General features: G+C 45.4%; 1 protein-coding gene across 1 annotated transcript; it reads right to left on the bottom strand.

Annotated features, from left to right (window-relative positions):
* Positions 1 to 5,898: 5,898 nt before the first annotated feature.
* LOC102861954 (alpha-1B-glycoprotein-like) lies at positions 5,899 to 16,695 on the bottom strand. The gene is made up of 7 exons (XM_006897347.1): positions 16,599 to 16,695; positions 16,090 to 16,371; positions 12,104 to 12,373; positions 11,719 to 11,840; positions 11,547 to 11,637; positions 7,566 to 7,856; positions 5,899 to 6,203 (listed from the first exon to the last, which is right to left on the bottom strand). Exons 1-7 carry the CDS (start codon positions 16,693 to 16,695, stop codon positions 5,899 to 5,901), a joined length of 1,458 nt encoding a protein of 485 aa, XP_006897409.1.
* Positions 16,696 to 17,148: the final 453 nt, after the last annotated feature.

Below are 17,148 nucleotides of genomic sequence, written 5' to 3' on the forward strand. Positions count from 1 at the left end.
CTTTTGGGAAATGTAGTCCAGTCTTCAAAATCAGGAAAGGAGTGCATCAGGGATGCATCCTGTCTCCATATCTTTTTAATTTATATGCAGAACAGATCATTCGGGAAGCAGTGCTTTGTGAGGAGGAATGTGGCATCAAGATTGGAGGAAAACTCATCAACAACCTACGTTATGCAGATGACACAACCTTGCTTGCTGAAATGGAAGACCTGAAGCTCTTGCTGCAGAAGGTCAAGGACTCTAACTTTCAATAAGAAGACTGGACTAGTTGGTGATAGGTGGAGCAGCTTGCTCGGTTCCACAATCAACACTCTTAACACCAGCAGTCAGGAAATCAAAAGATGAATTGGACTGCAAAAATCTGCTGTCAGGGACCTCTCCAGAATACTAAAAAACACGAAGATGTCAGTCTAGAGACTAAGATGAGCTTAATACAGGCTATGGTCTTCACAATTACTTGTTATGCTTCAGAGAACTGGACAAGGAGTAACTATGCCAGAAGAAGAATCGATGCCTTCAAGTTGTGGTGCTAGAGAAGAGTCTTGAATATTCCATGGACTGCCAAGAGAGCAAACAGGTTTGCATTGGAGAGAGTGAAACCAAGTTTCTCCTTGGAGGCTAGGATTTTGAAGCTCCATCTCACATACTCTCACATACTTTGGGTACTTGGCCAGGAGGGACCAGTCCTTGGAAAAGGGCACCATGCTTGGAAGGATGGACGGACAGCGCAGGAGAGGAAGACGCTGTATAAGATGGATTAATACAGTGACTGGGGAAGTGGAGGTTGGTGTGTGGGAATTAGTGAGACTGTCTCGGGACGGGCAGGGTTCAGAGCTGCTATACATAGGGTCGCAAATGACTTGACAGAACATAACAACAACAGCCCTTGATGAGATGGATTGATTCAGTGAGTGGAATAAAGAGGGTAGGAGTATCAGAGACAATAAGGTTGGCACAGGTTAGAGCAGGTTTTAGGACTATTGTACATAGGATTGCTAAGAGAGGCAAGTGACTCAATAGTACATAACAACAACGACAACATACAGATTGACTAGGTATGGGGAGAGAATACCACCCTAACACACCTCTTCTTCATTTTAAACCATGTAGTATTCCTTTGCTCTGTTCACACAACAGCTTCCTGGTCTAGGCATAGGTTTTGCATGAACACAATTAAGTGCTCTGGGATTCCCACTCTTCTCAATGTTAGCCATAGCTTGTTGTAAGCCACACAGTCAAATGCCTTTACATAGTCAATAAAGCATAAGTAGACATTCTTCTGGTATTCTTTACTTTCAGCCAGGATCCATATGACGTCAATAATGATATCCCTGGTGCCACGGCCTCTTCCAAATCCTACCTGAACTTCTGGCAATTGCCTGTCTATGTATTGTTATAGCCAGTTCTAAATGATCTTCAGCAGTATTTTGCTTCATGTGATATTAATGATATTGCTCAATAGTTTCTACATTCAGTTGCATTACCTTTCTTTGGAATAGGAACACAAAGAGATCTCTTACAATCCGTTGGCCACACAGCTGTCTTCTAAATTTCCTGGCATAGATTGGTGAATGCATCCAGGACTACATCTGATTATTGAAACAAGTCAATCGGTATCCCATCATTTCCTGGGACCTTATTGTTCCAAATGGTACAGCACTTGTTTGTGAATTGCTGTACTGAGATAATTTGTGGGTTGCTGTGATACTGAAAGCTATGACATGGGGGTGTCAAATGCCACAAGGGTTCCTCATGATGGACAGCAGAGCTCAGACTAAGAGAGACTAGGAAACAGTATTGGCCATCCACTTCTTATATAAAAGGCCTCTGAAAACAGGACAAACAGTAGAAGAATGTGATTAGTTATAGTAGCGTAGCGGTAGAGCCCAGATTGGAAGTCAGTTGAAATGAGGAAAAAGGATGGGAAACATAGTTTAATAATTGGAACATGGAATAAATGTAGCTTGAATGTTGGGAAACTAGACACTGAAAAATTAAATGGAACACATACACATCAACATACTAGGCATTCCATTTAGATAGGATGTACTAGCTTTGGCCACTTTGAAACATAATTAAATGGTTTACTATGCTGTAAATGAAAAACAGAAGAAGAATGGTGTTGCATTCATAGTAAAACCCCCTCAATTTCAAGTTTTATTCTGAAATACAATGTTGTGAATGATAGGATATTATCCATATCTGTACAAAGAAGACCTACTAATATGACTCATTTACCTTGGGCACATAGCCAGGAGAGATCGGTCCGTGGAGAAGGACATCATGCTCGAAAGGGTGGACGGACAGTGCAGGAGAAGGAGACCCTGGATGAGATGGACTGATACAGTATCAGGGGTAATGGAGGTTGGTGTGTCAGAATTCGTGCAGCTGGCTCAGGACAGGGACGGGTTCAGAGCTGCTGTAGATACAGTTGCTATACACTGCAGGCAAATCAATGGCACATAACAACAATAACATGCTATGACAGGTTTGGAAGCAGGAGTGGCAACCACTGGAAACTCTGGGAACTTTGATAAATAGTTGTAGAGGGGCTTCAGGCCTTTTGTTTATAGGGTCGCTGTGAGTTGTGCTCGACTCGAAAGCAATCAACAACAACAACAACAATAACATTCAAATATACATTCCTACATCTAGAGCCAAAGAGGAAGAAATGGAAAAGTTTTGCGAAATCTTGCAGTCCAAAATTGACCGTATATGCAGTCAAGATGAGTTCATGATAATTGAGGACTGGAATGTGAAAGTTGGAAACAGTGCAGGGCTTTTGTGCATAGAGCCGCTGTAAGTGGCAGGTGACCCAATGGCACATAACAACAAACAACAACAAACAAACAAGAAGAGGATGCTGAGAATGTTAAAATATTACCCCAAAAAAGTATATTCTGGCTGTTGTCACGTGCTGTGACTCATAGCAACTCTATGTCTTATCACGATCGTCCTTACAATCTCCTATTTGCTCAAGCCCATTGTTAATGGTCACCAGGTCAACCGCTGTCACTGAGAGTCATTTTCATTTGCTGACTCTCTACCTTTTCCCAACATGATGGCTTGTTGCAAAGACTGTTCCCTCTTGACAACATGCCCGGAGCATGTTAAGAGGATCTAAATAAGCGGAATGGCATTCCATGTTCATGATTGGAAAAATTAACACTATTTGATGTCATAACATCATAACCCAAAGCAATCTATAGATGCAAAACAATTCTTACCCAAACAGCAACAGCCTTTTTCATGTAAGTAGAAAACCCCATCTTCAAAATCACATGAAGGAGAGTATTTTTTTTTAAAGATTCCTCAGACTCTAAGTAACTTAAGTTGTCTTGGAGAACAAAGTAGGAAGACTCAATTCCTTGGTAGTAAAACACAATGTAAAGCAACAGTAATCAAGACAGTCTGGTACCGGAATAATGTTAAACATTTAGACTAAAGGAATAGAATTGTAAGTCAAGAAATAAACCTAGACATTGGGGCAAGTTGGGTCTCTCAGAGTCCTAAGTTTTTCACTGGCGAAAGAATTGGCTCTTTCTAGTAGTGCTGGAACAAACAAAGTTCTACAGGTGAAAGAATAAAAAAAGAGTCATAACTCACACATACGTTGTTGTTGTTATGTGCCATCGAATTCCCTGCTACTCATAGCGACCCTATGTACAACAGTCCTGAACCCTGCCCTGTTCTGAGCCAGTCTCACTGACACGCCTATCCCCACTGCCCCAGTCACTGTCTCAATCCATCTCTTCTGGGGTCTTCCTCTCCAGTGTTGTTCCTCCACCCTTCCAAGCATGATGTCCTTCCCCAAGGACTCAACCCTCCCACCATGTGTCTAAAGTATGTGCGATGGAGCTTCAAGATCCTAGCCTCTAAGGAAAAATTAGGTTTCACTTTCTCCAAGACAGACCTATTCTTGACAGTCCGTGGCATGTTCAAGACTCTTCTCCAGCACCACTGGAATCAATTCTTCTTCTGCCATCCTTAGTCATTGTCCAAATACACAAATTAATTCCAAGTAGGTCAAGGAGGAGAAGCGTGGCGTTAGGATTGGTGGATGATCTATCAACAATCTGCATTATGCAGATGACACAACCTTGCTCATTGAAACTGAGGAGGACCTCATGCACTTACTGCAGAGGGTCAAGAACTGCAGCCTTCAATATGGACTGAGGCTCAATGTCAAGAAGACAGAAATTCTCACCACTGGACCAATCGGTAGCATCAGGATGGATGGTGAAGAGATTGAGATTGTTCACAGCTTCAGTTTGCTTGGCTCCATGGTCAACACTCTTGGCACCAGTAGCCAGGAAATAAAAAAACGTCAAACAACATTGTGATGGGAAAGTCTGCTGTTAGGGACCTCTCTAAAGTACTCAAGAGCAACGGTGTCTCTCTGGAGACTAAGGTGCACCTGATACAGGCCATGGTTTTTGCAATCACTTGTTATGCATCAGAGAGTTGGACAATGACTAGGGAGGATAGAAGGAGAATTGACGCCTTTGAGCTGTGGTGCTGGAGAAGAGTATTGAATGTACCATGGACTGCCAAGAAAACAAACAGATTCATCGTAGAGAGGATTAAACCAGGCTGCTCCTTGGAGGCAAGGATTCTGGGGTTTCGTCTGACATACTTTGAACATGTTGTAAGGAGAGACAGGTCTTTAGAGAGGGACATCATGCTGGGTAGAGTAGAGGGACAGCGCAGGAGGGGAAGACCCTCTATGAGGTGGATTGATTCAGTGACTGGGGTAATCGGGATGGGTGTGTCAGAGGAAATGAGATTGGCACAGGATAGAACACCGTTTAAGGCTGTTGTTGTACATAGGGTCGCTATGAGTCGCAAACGACTCAACGGCACATAACAACAACAACAACAAGGTCAAGGATCTAAATGTATGAACTAAAACCTAAACCTTCTAGAAGCAGACATAGAGGTACATTTTCAGGGTTGAGATTTTGAGCAAGGGAGTCTTAAATATAACATCAAAATGACAAAAAGGGTAGGGGTGGGGAATAGAAGAGTGTGCTACAAGTTAGGCTGCTAACCAGATCAGTGGTTCAAAGCCATCATCTGCTCTGCAGGAGAAAGCTGAGACAATCTATTCCCTTTATGATAGATCACAGCTGTGCAAACCTGACAAGAGGCTGCCGTCCTGGTTACCTAGCGATGCTATCTGAGAGACATCACAAACATATGACTTCAACAAGCAGACATTTATTCTCTCACAGTGTGGGGGGTGGCTAGAAGTCCAAATTCAGGGTGTCAACTCAAAGGGGAATCCCTCTCTCTCTTTATCTCTGTTGGAGGTCCTATTATAGCAGACCACACTTTTGTCCTTCAGCCTCAGTGTGCTTGAAGACCACCAGGAGTTCTGGCCTTCCAGGGGTCCAGGAGTTTCCTGTCTTATACATGGGGCTCAGTCCATTCCACGTGGCTATTTCTGAGGTTCCCCCATCCGCATCCTTTGCATTTTACGGGCCACATTCTATGAAAATGTCTCTCACGGTGATGAACTGAAAGCATGTTGCATTCCACTCTTAAACCTCTCACAAGTATCTGCTCTACCAGCTAGGGAAGGATCACACATAGATTTCACAGTATGTCACCGTGTGTTTTGTGGGGGAATACAACTCAGTCTATGGCCATTGCCATGAGCTGCAATCAAGATCACGAAAAGCGAGATTAAGATTTTGTTGGAGATCGTCTTGATGACCCGGAAATGCGACTAAAAGGCTAGATCACATGTACCCTCAGCATGCAGTGGGGGCTCAGAATCAGGAGGAGCAGGGGAAGGATGAAGGAGGAAGGGGTGCCCATGTATCTGCAGGGAATACAAAGAGGGGGGCGCCTGAGATATAGAGGGGAGGTGAGAGACGGCATGCAGGTGACAGCTCAGTATGACTCCTTCTCCACCCGGAGCTCCATGGGATCACTGTCCTCAGACCTGACCAATGAGTCTCTGTGAGGAAGGTAATAGCGGCAGCTGTAGTTTCCTGCATCCTGGAGCTGGACATTGGTCAGGATGAACTGTGCTATTCTTCTGCTCAAGGTAAACTGTGCCGAGAGCAGCACCTGGCCTGCTCGCAGGAGATGGAAGTGCATGTCTGGCAGGGGACTCAGGCAGTGCAATGTTGCATCACTTCCGGGAGCCACGGTGTTCCTCCACACTGACCAGAGCAAGGGCTTCGGCATCAGACCTGGGGGACAGCAGGACAGCAATACACCCTGGGCTCGGACCACTGCCCTGGGGGTCCCAGGAAACCAAACGGGGATTGTGAGGGGCAGAGAACACCCCTTTCTCTGTTCCCACCCTCAATATCCAGCCCAGGATGACCCCAGGTTTGAGATCTTACTGTCTAGACCAGAAAGGAACACAAGAATCCTGTGAGCAAAAGATATTGGCTGGATCAGCTACCTGGTTGTTCACCCTGATTCACGTTAGACACTGACAGAGGCTCTGATGCTCCACTTGGGACCACAGACTCTAATTACCCTTCAAGCCTAGAGCAGAGTTCACCCTGGAGGCCCCAAACCCAACAAAACAATAGAGAGACCTAAAAAGTGATCAATGATCCCAAGGGCAGCATTTCTCCAGGAGTAAAGTTCAGAAGGCAGGGAGGGGTAGGAAAGAAGGACAAATGGACACAGGAAATACAAGGAGGAAGCAGGGAAAGCGCTGTTGCATCGAAGAGATTGCAAGCAATATCAGGAATCAAACAGCTGGAAAACCCATACTCTGTAGACTCTTACTCAAGTCACTAGAAAATTGTGTGGTTATTTTTTTCTTTTTCATTTTTTTAAAAATTAACTTTAATGAAAGTTTACAAAGACTTAAGGTTTCCAATCATTCATTGTTGCCCTTTTCTCCCTGTTCACCAACCCCCCCCCTTTTTTTAAAAAAAAAAATTAAATTTCTCACAGGATCCACTTTGCAAATACTTGACAGGAACTTGAGCTCAGTGGCTACCATAGTTGACAGTAGAGAGAGACAGACAGAGAGAGAGACAGGGAAAGAGACAGAGACAGAAAGACAAAGAGAGAGTCAGAGAGAGACACAGAGACAGAGACACACACACACACACACACACACACAGAGAGAGAGAGAGACAGAGACAGAGACAGAGAGAGAACATCTCTATCCTTCCAGAAGGTTCTATCAGACAGTACTGATTTCCAAACCAAGTTTTTATATTTTTAAAAAAAGAAAGAAAAGGCTCCAGAATTAAGGTTGCATAGTGGAGCGTACTCAGGGTGGTGGGAGGGGTGCGGGGGGGATTGTATACCAAAGAAGGATTTTTTCTTTTGCTTTTCAAAGAGAGGAGCGAACTGTGTGTGTGTGGCGGGGAGGGCTGGGCAGGGAGAAAAGTGCAACAATGAATGAATGAAAATCCAAAATCTCTGTAAAAGTTCATTACAATTAATAAAATAAAATTAAAACAAAGAAAGAAAAGGCAAAAAAACAAAACAAACCCAAACCCAAAACCCAAAAGAAAAGACTACATCTTAGTCCTTCAGTGAAAGGACACACTGATTCTTAATTATTATGGTTGAAATCTTACCCTTCACCTGCAGCTCCAGGTGGTCACTTGGTTCAGATCCTGAAGACCCATTCCTGGTCGCTAGGTAAAGGCAGCTGTATTTCCCAGACATGTGCACCCCAAAGTCTGGGATCTGGAAGTCCACCCTGTGTCCAGCTGAGCTCACCACCTGCAGAGGGCGCTGTGAGGTCTCCTTAAGCAGCACGAACGTGACTCCAGCAAGTGGACCCTGGCAACGCAGGACCAGATCACTGCCCATGGTCAAGTTCAGGCCTTTAGATGCCAGGGACAGCGTTGGCTTGGGAAGGGATTCTGTGGAGGGGGACACGCAGAGGTTCAACGTTAGATGAGCTCTTACCAATTTCAAGTACAGGGAACCTCTGAGTCCACAGCACATGACATATTTAATCATTGTTGAAGAACCCGCATGTAGTGAAATTATTTCCCTTTGTGGATTGATGCCCGGGTTCTTTAGGGGCAAAAATAAAAAATAATTAAAAAAAATTGAGAGACTTAAAGCCTAACCGTTGATGAGTTAACTTTAGCCTGATTCTTTGGAATTTCAATGTGTGTGTGTGTGTGTGTGTGTGTGTGTGTGTGTGTGTTGCTATGTAGGTTGTTGATGGGCATTTCTTGGGTGAGCTATAAACAACTTGATGGTTTGACACTTTTTGTCTACCTCTAAGCTTCATTCTGTCCTGTAATCAGACTATTTTATGCATACTGAGGGGATTGGTGTGTTCACTGTGCAAATGGAGCGAAGCAAGAACTGACTGGTTAATTTTTAGCCCTGCTGGGCGTTTCATGCCTTGAAATGAACAAAGAATTTCTTTGTGTAAGCACACAACAGCATGGCGGTCTTTTGAGGCAGGAAGAGAAAAGATCAGAGAAGGATGAACCTCTTCAAAGTATGAGTCAAAGGCTTTGCAAACGAAGATAACAAGAGGCCAGATGAGGCCTTCTAGAAATAGCTAGTGACAGCAAAAAAAAAAACAAACACAACAAACAAAACCCTGGTTTTAGGAAGGCAGCTGAGAGAGCAAGTTGCTACAGAGGCTACGAACTGGGCCGGTTAGTACTGACAGTCCTGCATGGCTGCTGTGGTTGCCGTTACGCACATTTGTGTCAGGACCAGCTGACCCTCCAGTGGTGCCCAGAGGCAGTAAACCACAAGCAGATGGTAGATTTGAATCATGTGTCTTGGGTTGGCAGCACAGGTCCTTACCATTAAAGCCACCAGAGCCGTTATCCAAGTACAAAACGTATGACTGAGAGGAAGTATATAGAGCCAGCAAGAGGTCCGTCCTGAGGGGACTGAGAGAGGACATTCACACTCACGTGGCCACAGAAGGGTCTGAGAGAGCTGTGCTGGTCGGGAATGATGTTGGGGGAAAAGGGAGATATAAATGGCTTCTACGTCTCAGATCCAAAGCTCTATGAACTTTGATAAATGGCGATAATTATAGAAAGGCTTCAGGTCTTTTGTTCATAGGGTCGCTATGAGTCATGCTTGACTCGAAGGCAATCAACAACAACAACAACAACAGGAACACCTCTCAGCAGCCTCCACACCTTAAAATGTAAGCTTCTCGATTCTGCTTTGGGGTTGTGTCAATGACTTCCAACTTGATCTTGGCCCTAAGGTGTAGTCTGCACTTCCTCAGGAAACTACATAGCTGGGATTATGACCTAAGAGGTCTGTGTGGCCAGTGCAAAGAACTATTGGACCCAGAGGAAGGGTGGAAGGTACCATGTCAGGGGTGACTGGTATCAGAAACGAGAACAAGTTGGAGAAGAGAGTTTGTCTGACTTCCAACCTATATTTGTTTTCATCTTGATTTTATGCGTTGGGACTTGACTCAAGCCTCCATTCTACACTACACTGGATCAATTGAAGGTAGTGGATGGAAAGGCCACAGCTAACATCTGATTGTACGTCCAGGTGAGAGACTGACCGTTGACTGAATTGGAACCACTCAGGTGGCCTTTACATAACAGCGAATATCTCTGTCCTCAAGAAGTTGGTCAACAAAACAACTGTGAGATATCATCTCACTCCAGTAACAATAGCAAAGTTCAACAGAGCAGCAAACAACAAATGCTGGCAAGGTTGTGGAGAAATTGGAACCTTTACTCACTGTTGATGGGAGTGTAAAATGGTGCAACCACTATGGAAGGCTGCATGGCGCATTCTCAAAGAGGTGGAAATAGAAATATCATTTGAGTCAGCAATTCTACTATTGGGAATATACCCTAAAGAAACCAGAACACTGTGAGCCAAACAGATATATGCTCATCATCCACGTTTATTGCTGCATTGTTCAAAACAGCAAAGAGATGGAAGCAACCATCAACAAACGAATGGATAGGGAAGCTGTAGTATAGTCACACACTGGAATACTATGCAGCACTAAAAAACAAGGAACTAATAAAATATTATACAAAATGGGTGACCCTGGAGGACATGATGGTGAGTGAAATATCTCACTCGGAAAAGGACAAATACTGCTATTATAAAACAGAACTGACATAGGGTTTGGGGCAAAACTAAGACAAGAGGGGATAAATAAAGAACACTACATTTAAATAGATGGGAGAAAGAATTGTCTAAAAGAAATATATGATTAGGTATTATTTGCATGACAAGAGTCCATAGTAACAGGTACATAGCAAAGTGGACTGAGGGGTGGGGGAGGGGGCGAGAGGAAATAGCGCAACCATGAAAGACTCTTGTTTTAAAGAGAAAAGTGAACTGGGGGAGTGTAGGAAGGAAAACATGCAACCCTGAATGATTGGAAATCCAAGTTGTCTGTAAAATTTCATTAAAATATCAACAAATAAAGAAAAAAAAGTTGGTCAAGAGAGAAGGTCTTTATTCGTCCCTCTTGGAGGTTCCTTGTAACTGTCATGGTCACCTAGAATGGGTGCTCCCTAAATGTCCTACAACCCTGAGGTCCAGGATGGTCTGGGCTGAGAATCTTTCCTGCGAAGTTTGTATGTGGTTAGGGCACCACCATACACTTGACTCTATCCAAGGCAATGGCAAACCTTCCAAACATTTCTCTATCACCCCCACATAGTACGCTCTCAAAAAATCACACTGAGAGGTCATCTTCCCTTTGACCCTGTAGGATCTCTGGCTGTGATGAGAAAGAAGACGTCAGATCAGGACATTCTCCAGAAGCTCACAGGTCGGGCAAACGTTCAACACTGAGAGTCTAGCAACTGCTCTAAGGACACTTAATCATTGTCTCAACTTAAACACCACTTCCTGACATGCTAACTTCCCAGTGTGCAAGCTTCCCCTACTTCAAGTTCCTTCTGAGCTGCAGTGTTCTCTCCAAATCCCACTGGAATTAGAGAATCACCAATAGAAAGACTCGGTATGATGAGGTTTAAGGTGTATGGCAGCCAATCAGCAATCTTTTTTTTTTTTTTACTTCACTTTTTTTTTTAATATGGTTTTTTTTTAATTGGGAAAAACATATTGGGGGTACAAGGAGGTGAGGGTTGGGGGCAGAAGGGTGAGGATGGGTCAGGATGCAGTTGTAGAGCTGCACAGTTTGGTCGGTGGGGGGAGCAAGTGAAGGAAATAATGAGGGTCCAGTGGGGACCAGATGCTACAGAGGAATGGCAAGCATTTTCCAATAGTAATTAAACCAACTGTCTTATTGATTTGGGAATTGGATGCCGACTCTCTGGCTTCTTCATGCTGAACAGGGGCGTAGATATAAAGGGGGGAAGGGAGGACGCTTTATCACCTTACTGGTGGCCTTGGGTTACAGCTGCTTGCCTTCTTGCTCCTGAGGGCCGCGACGGTTCGCCCCGAGCCGGGGGCCAAGCGCAGCCTGCCCCGGGCAGAAGGCCATGACAGGCAGAAGGCCATGACACAATCAGCAATCTTAAAGCCAGAGCCATGGCTTCTTCCTTCGCTCTCAGCTGAGAGATCTTAGATGCAGGGAACATAGTAGCTTGACCCCCCCCCCTGCCCCATCCACTCACCGTCGTTCACCAGGATCTCCACAGGGTCGCTGTCTCTGGACCAGACGGAATATTGATTATTGAGTGAGTAGCGGCAGGTGTACCAGTCTCCCTTTTGAACGGGGAAGATGAAGGTCAAGGTTCCAGGAGTTAAGGAAGTCATCTGCACGGGAGCTGGCAGTGACAGGTGTACCATTGACTGCAGGCTGGGTGTGGCATCTGGCATAGGTGTTGCACATCTTAGGTGCACGTCGGACCCTGGTTTGAGGATCATGTTGGCAGTCAATCTTTCTAATGTGGGTGCTGGGAAGAAATCTGGAAGGAACACAGTGAGTCTCGGTGCACTGCCGACAGAGTCTTGGGACTCTAGACTGAGACCCTGAAGTACCTCCCAACCACGTGTCCTGAACATGGGCACACCCATCAACTCCCCCCCCGCCCCGCCCAGGGGAATTCTCTTTGCTTCCCCCCCCACACACACTGTGGTTCTGTGCCCCCTCCCGAGGAAGTTCCCTCCTATCTTCTTGAACCCCCTGGTCTTTCATCTGTAAGTCAGTCTCTGAGACGACGGTGCTTACCCAGCTTCTGGACCGTCACCATCTGGCTCGGCTCAGATCGGAATCCCCAGGGCGTGATCTCATAGCTGCAGCTGTAGCTTCCAGGTTGAAGGATGTGAAATATGCCAGTGAAGGAGGTGGACGTATACCTCATCACGAAATTCTGATCCTCATTCTTCCTTAGTACAAAGGACACTTGCTTCAGGGGTCCTTGGCAATGAAGTTTGGTCATCAAGCCTGGGGTCACCCAGGGGGCAGGTTCAGCAGAAAGTGTTGGTAGTGGAAGGATCCCTGTTAGGCAAGAGCTAGCTGTGATCGGATGCCTGGTTTTCTCCCTCATGTAAGGTACAAAGTGGAAACTTTGAGAATGAAGTGTTTCCTGGATGTGCCTCCCACTGAGAGCTTTAAAACAGGGCTTGCTTGTCTCTTGCTTTTCAAGGAGAGGAGGGAACTGGGGGTGGAGGTGGGGCTGGGGTGGTTGGGGAGAAAAGTGCAACAATGAATTAATGGAATTCCAAAATCTCTGTGGATGTTCATTGAAATTAATACTAATAATAAAAAATCAGGAAAAAGAAAAAAAACAACCACAAAACAAAAACACAGGGCTTGGGACTGCTTCGAACCAGGGTAGCTACGGTTAGTGACTTGAGATCCAAACTGTAAACATTTGAGTGAACAGGAAAGAAACCTGAGATGGGAAAAGTGATAGGTGAAAATCCTGGAATGAGAGACTCCAAAGCGGCAGAACGAGACTGCAGTAACAGAATTCAAGACATTGGAACGTTGGAGAAACAATCAGAAAGCTGGACAATGGTTGCGGATGATAGGAGAATTCATGCCTTTGAACTGTGGTGCTGGAGAAGAGTATTGAATATACCACGGACTGTTAAGAGAACAAACAGGTTCATCCTAGAGAGGGTGAGACCAGGCTGCTCCTTGGAGGCAAGGATTCTGAAACTTTGTCTGACATACTTTGGGCATGTTGCAAGGCAGGGCCAGTGTTTGGAGAGGGACACCATGCTTGGGAGGGTGGAGGGACAGCGCAGGAGAGGAAGACATCAGATGAGATGGATTGATTCAGTGATTGGGGTAATGGGGGTAGGTGCGTCAGAGACTGAGATTGGCACAGGATAGAGCAGAGTTTAGGGCTGTTGTACATAGAGTCACTATGAGTATCAGGCAACTTGATGGCACATAATAACAACTGCGTCTCAGATGACCACCACTGGGGACACTGTGCCCCCTCCCCCACGTCATTGCTGTAGAGAAAGACAGTTGATGAGTAAACATTTTGACGGATGAGAGGAGAGCCACTCCTACCTTCATTACCCCAGTTACTGTGTTAAACCATGTCATCCACGGTCTTCCTCCACTATGCTTCCCCTCCACCCTTCCAAGCATGATATCATTCTCCAAAGACTGGTCCCTCCTGGCCACATGTCCAAAGTATGTGAAATGGTTTCTCCTTCCCTCTAAGGAGACACTTGGTTTCACTCTCTTCAGGACAGATCTCCTTGTTCTCTTGGCAGTCCATGGTATGCTCAATACTCTTCTCCAGTACCATAACTCAAAGACATCAATTCTTCTTCTGTCATCCTGAGTCATCATTGTCCAGCTCGCTGATGCGCAGCAAGTAATTCTGAAATCCATGGCCTGGATCAGGGACACCTTAGTCTCTAGACTGGCATCATTGCTCTTTAGCACTTTGAAGAGCTCGCTGACAGCAGACTTCTCCAATGCAGCTAACCTTTTGATTGTATATTTGTGTATACGGCATTGATTAACTATATGGTGTTGTTAAGTAGGGCACACTGGATGATGGTAAGAACTCTTGCTTTCCTGTGGCTAAGGCATTTGGCTTCTAACCTGCATGTCAGTGGTCCAAATCTACCAGGCACTCTGAAGGAGAAAGATGTGGCAGGTGTTTGTTGTTGTTATGGGTCATTGAGTAGCTTGTGACTTATAGCACCCCTATGTACAACAGCCCTATACCCTGCTCTATCCTGAACCAACATTAGTATCTCTGACACATCCACCTCCATTATCCCAGTCACTGAGACAGTCTATTTCATTGAGGGTCTTTCTTTCTCTCTCTGTCTCTCCACCCTCTCAAGCATGGCGTACCTCTCAAGCATGATGCACCTCTCCAAGGACTGTTCCCTCTTTGCAACATGCCCAAAAGTATATCAGACGAAGCTTCAGAATCCTTGTCTCTTGAGAGACAAGGAAGAGGTGGGGTGAGAGAGGTATTAGAAACCTCAGAGGGCCTAGATTTCAGCTTCTTGGAAGCCAGAATCATGTGCAAAGTCAGCAACAGTTAGTTAGACTCATAATCGGTCACACTATTGGATTTCAGTAGCTCCCTCGTGGTTCCTACACCCCTCCATGAGTAACTTTCTCTTCATCTCTCCATAAGTGTTAGCTCTGAAATGACTCTGTGGCTTATTTGTCCTTTTCTGTTCTCTCTCTTGTCTTTGCTTCATCTGCCCACTTTAGAAAGGTAGAACATCTATTGTAAAACAGGACTGACATCGGGGTTGAGGGAAGACAGAGAAGGAGGGGAGGAATGATGTATACTCCATTGAAACAGATGAGGGAGAGGACTGTTTAAAAGGGATCTATGATTGGATATTATTGTCATGACAGGAGTCCAGAATCAAGGCTGCATAGTGGAGTGGACTTGGGGGGAGGGATTGCATAACAATGAAAGAGTTTTTCTTTTACTTTTCAAGAAGAAGAGTGAATTAGGAGGTGGGCGGAGAGAAAAGTGCAAAAATGAATGACTGGAAACCCTAAATCTCTGTAAACTTTCATTAAAATTAATTTTTAAAAGAGAAAGGTAAAACATCATCTACAAGGGCCCATGGAAGGAACTGGCTCTCAGAGATGGCAGGGATAGATTTTACTCTCTTTCCTTTCTTAAGCATCAAGGATACAGAGACTTCTGTTGATCCCTTGGTTAAATCTTCATGAATAGGAAGACAGGTAGGTATTGTGGTAGCTAAAACATGCTATTCATAGTTATTTTTTCATAATAAAAGTGACAAATCTATCAAAAGATGGTTTTTTAAATTCTTGTCTCCAAGGAACAGCTTGGTTTCACCCTCTCCAGGATGAACCTGTTTGTTCTCCTAGCAGTCCATGGTATATTCAATATTCTTCTCCTGCACCACAGCTCAAAGGCATCAACTCTCCTTCTATCATCCCTAGTTACAGTTCAGCTTTCTGATGCATAGCACATAATTGCGAAGACCATGGCCTGGGTCAGGCTCACCTTAGTCTCCAGATTAACATCGTTGCTCTTCAGTACTCTGGAGAGGTCCTTGACAGCAGATTTCCCCAATGCAGTTTATCTTTTTGATTTCCTGGTACCAAGAATATTGATTGTGGAGCCAAGCAAACTGAAGCTGTTGACAGTTTCAATCTCTTCACCATCCATCACGATGCTTCCAGTCAGCCCAGTGGTGAGAATCTTTGTTTTCTTGATGGTGAGCTTCAATGGCTGTGAGCTTGAATCAGTGTGGACCTAACATCCAGGATGACGGGTGTCTTTGTAAGAAAAGGAGAAGAGACACAGACATACCCAGAGAGGAGAAAGTCCCATGAATAAGGAAGCAGAGTTTGGAGGGCTGCATCTATAATTGAAGAAACCTTGAATCTGCCAAACTGCAGGATAGAGGTATGGAAAAAAATTCTCCCTGAGAGCTTCCAGGGGGTATCAACCCTACTGACACTTCCATCTTGGATGTCTGGTGTTAGAATTAAGAGAGAATACATATCTGTTATCTCCATGGATCCTGGTTTGTTCCAGTATACGTGTGAGAACGAAGGAGGGAGAGAAAGAATTGGAGAAGGCAGAGTTTAGGAATGTGAAGAGAGCTTCGCAGGGCAGAAGGTGGTGTGTGAGGGGCCCTGAGTTGTCCTCTTGGCTCTTGGCATTCTCACCCTTTTCTCCTTCCCTCTCCCACTCCCCAAAACCCTTAGGTCTCCTTGTGGCCAAGACTCACCTCTCCGGGTCAGATCTACAGGCTTACTAAGTGCAGACCAGTCATTAGAATTACCCTGGTGCAAGCGGCACCGGTAGATGCCTCTGGTGGCCTCTGTCACATTCCCCAGGAGGAACCGGGGTTCGTTGACCTGGGCTTTGAGATGAAGGCCACGATAGACCTTCCCATCCTTCAGCAGTTGTATATTTCCACTCATCATAGTGTAACAGATCAGGGCCACGTTGTCCCAGGGGTGGGCGAGTGATTCTGTCTCATATAGAAGGGTTGGTGTAGAATCTCGATCTGGAAAGAATCAGGGCCGGGTTACCTGGGGCAAGATTCCCAGTGGGGGAGCGCTCTCACCCAAGTAGGCATATTCCTTAGGGTGGCTAGGGTCTTACTTACAAGGTGTGAGCCGGAATGAGTACCCGCTGGAGGTCCCTGCAGGAAAGGATGTTGTGTAAGCCCCTTTTCCTCCCAGCAAGTCCCCAGGACTCGAACTCAGTAACCCCAAGTGGTATAGTCCTTACCGGGGAGTAATAAGTCCAGGATCAAGACAGTCACAATGTCTTCTATTCTCCAGCGACTCCTCCATCCTGACCTCCGGCCCACCTCGTCTCTGGTCATGGTGGTAATCTGCTCGGCAGAGGAAGAGAGATCAATTCTGACTGAGGTGCTGGGCCACGGTTGAGGGTCTCTGAAGGTTGGTTTGTCCTTTGGGATCGCAGGACAGGACCTCCGAAGGCAATAAGTCCGAGGGGGGAGTGCAGTCAGCCGGCGGCCTCAACCCAGTCACTTTGTACATGATCTCACATCATGCGAGATGCGGTGAAGACTGATATTATCAGCAGGATGTGAAAGGGAATGTGGCTCTTGTACTGGGCGGGGCCAAGCGGGTTCCCTTCTGAATGCAATTGCTAAGGTGTCCCAGATGCCAAAGGCCACCGACATCCTTGGGCTTATGATTCCTTCCTCATGTCTCTCCTACCAACAAATTGTGGTTAGTCTTGAGGACAAGGAGAATCCCAAAACTCTTGATTATGCTCATGTGAAACCTATACTTGGACCTGGAAGCAGTCC

The sequence above is a fragment of the Elephantulus edwardii genome, unplaced genomic scaffold (assembly GCF_000299155.1).
Source record: "Elephantulus edwardii isolate Elephantulus edwardi_28Jun2011 unplaced genomic scaffold, EleEdw1.0 scaffold00208, whole genome shotgun sequence".
NCBI classification, from domain to species: Eukaryota; Metazoa; Chordata; class Mammalia; order Macroscelidea; family Macroscelididae; genus Elephantulus; species Elephantulus edwardii.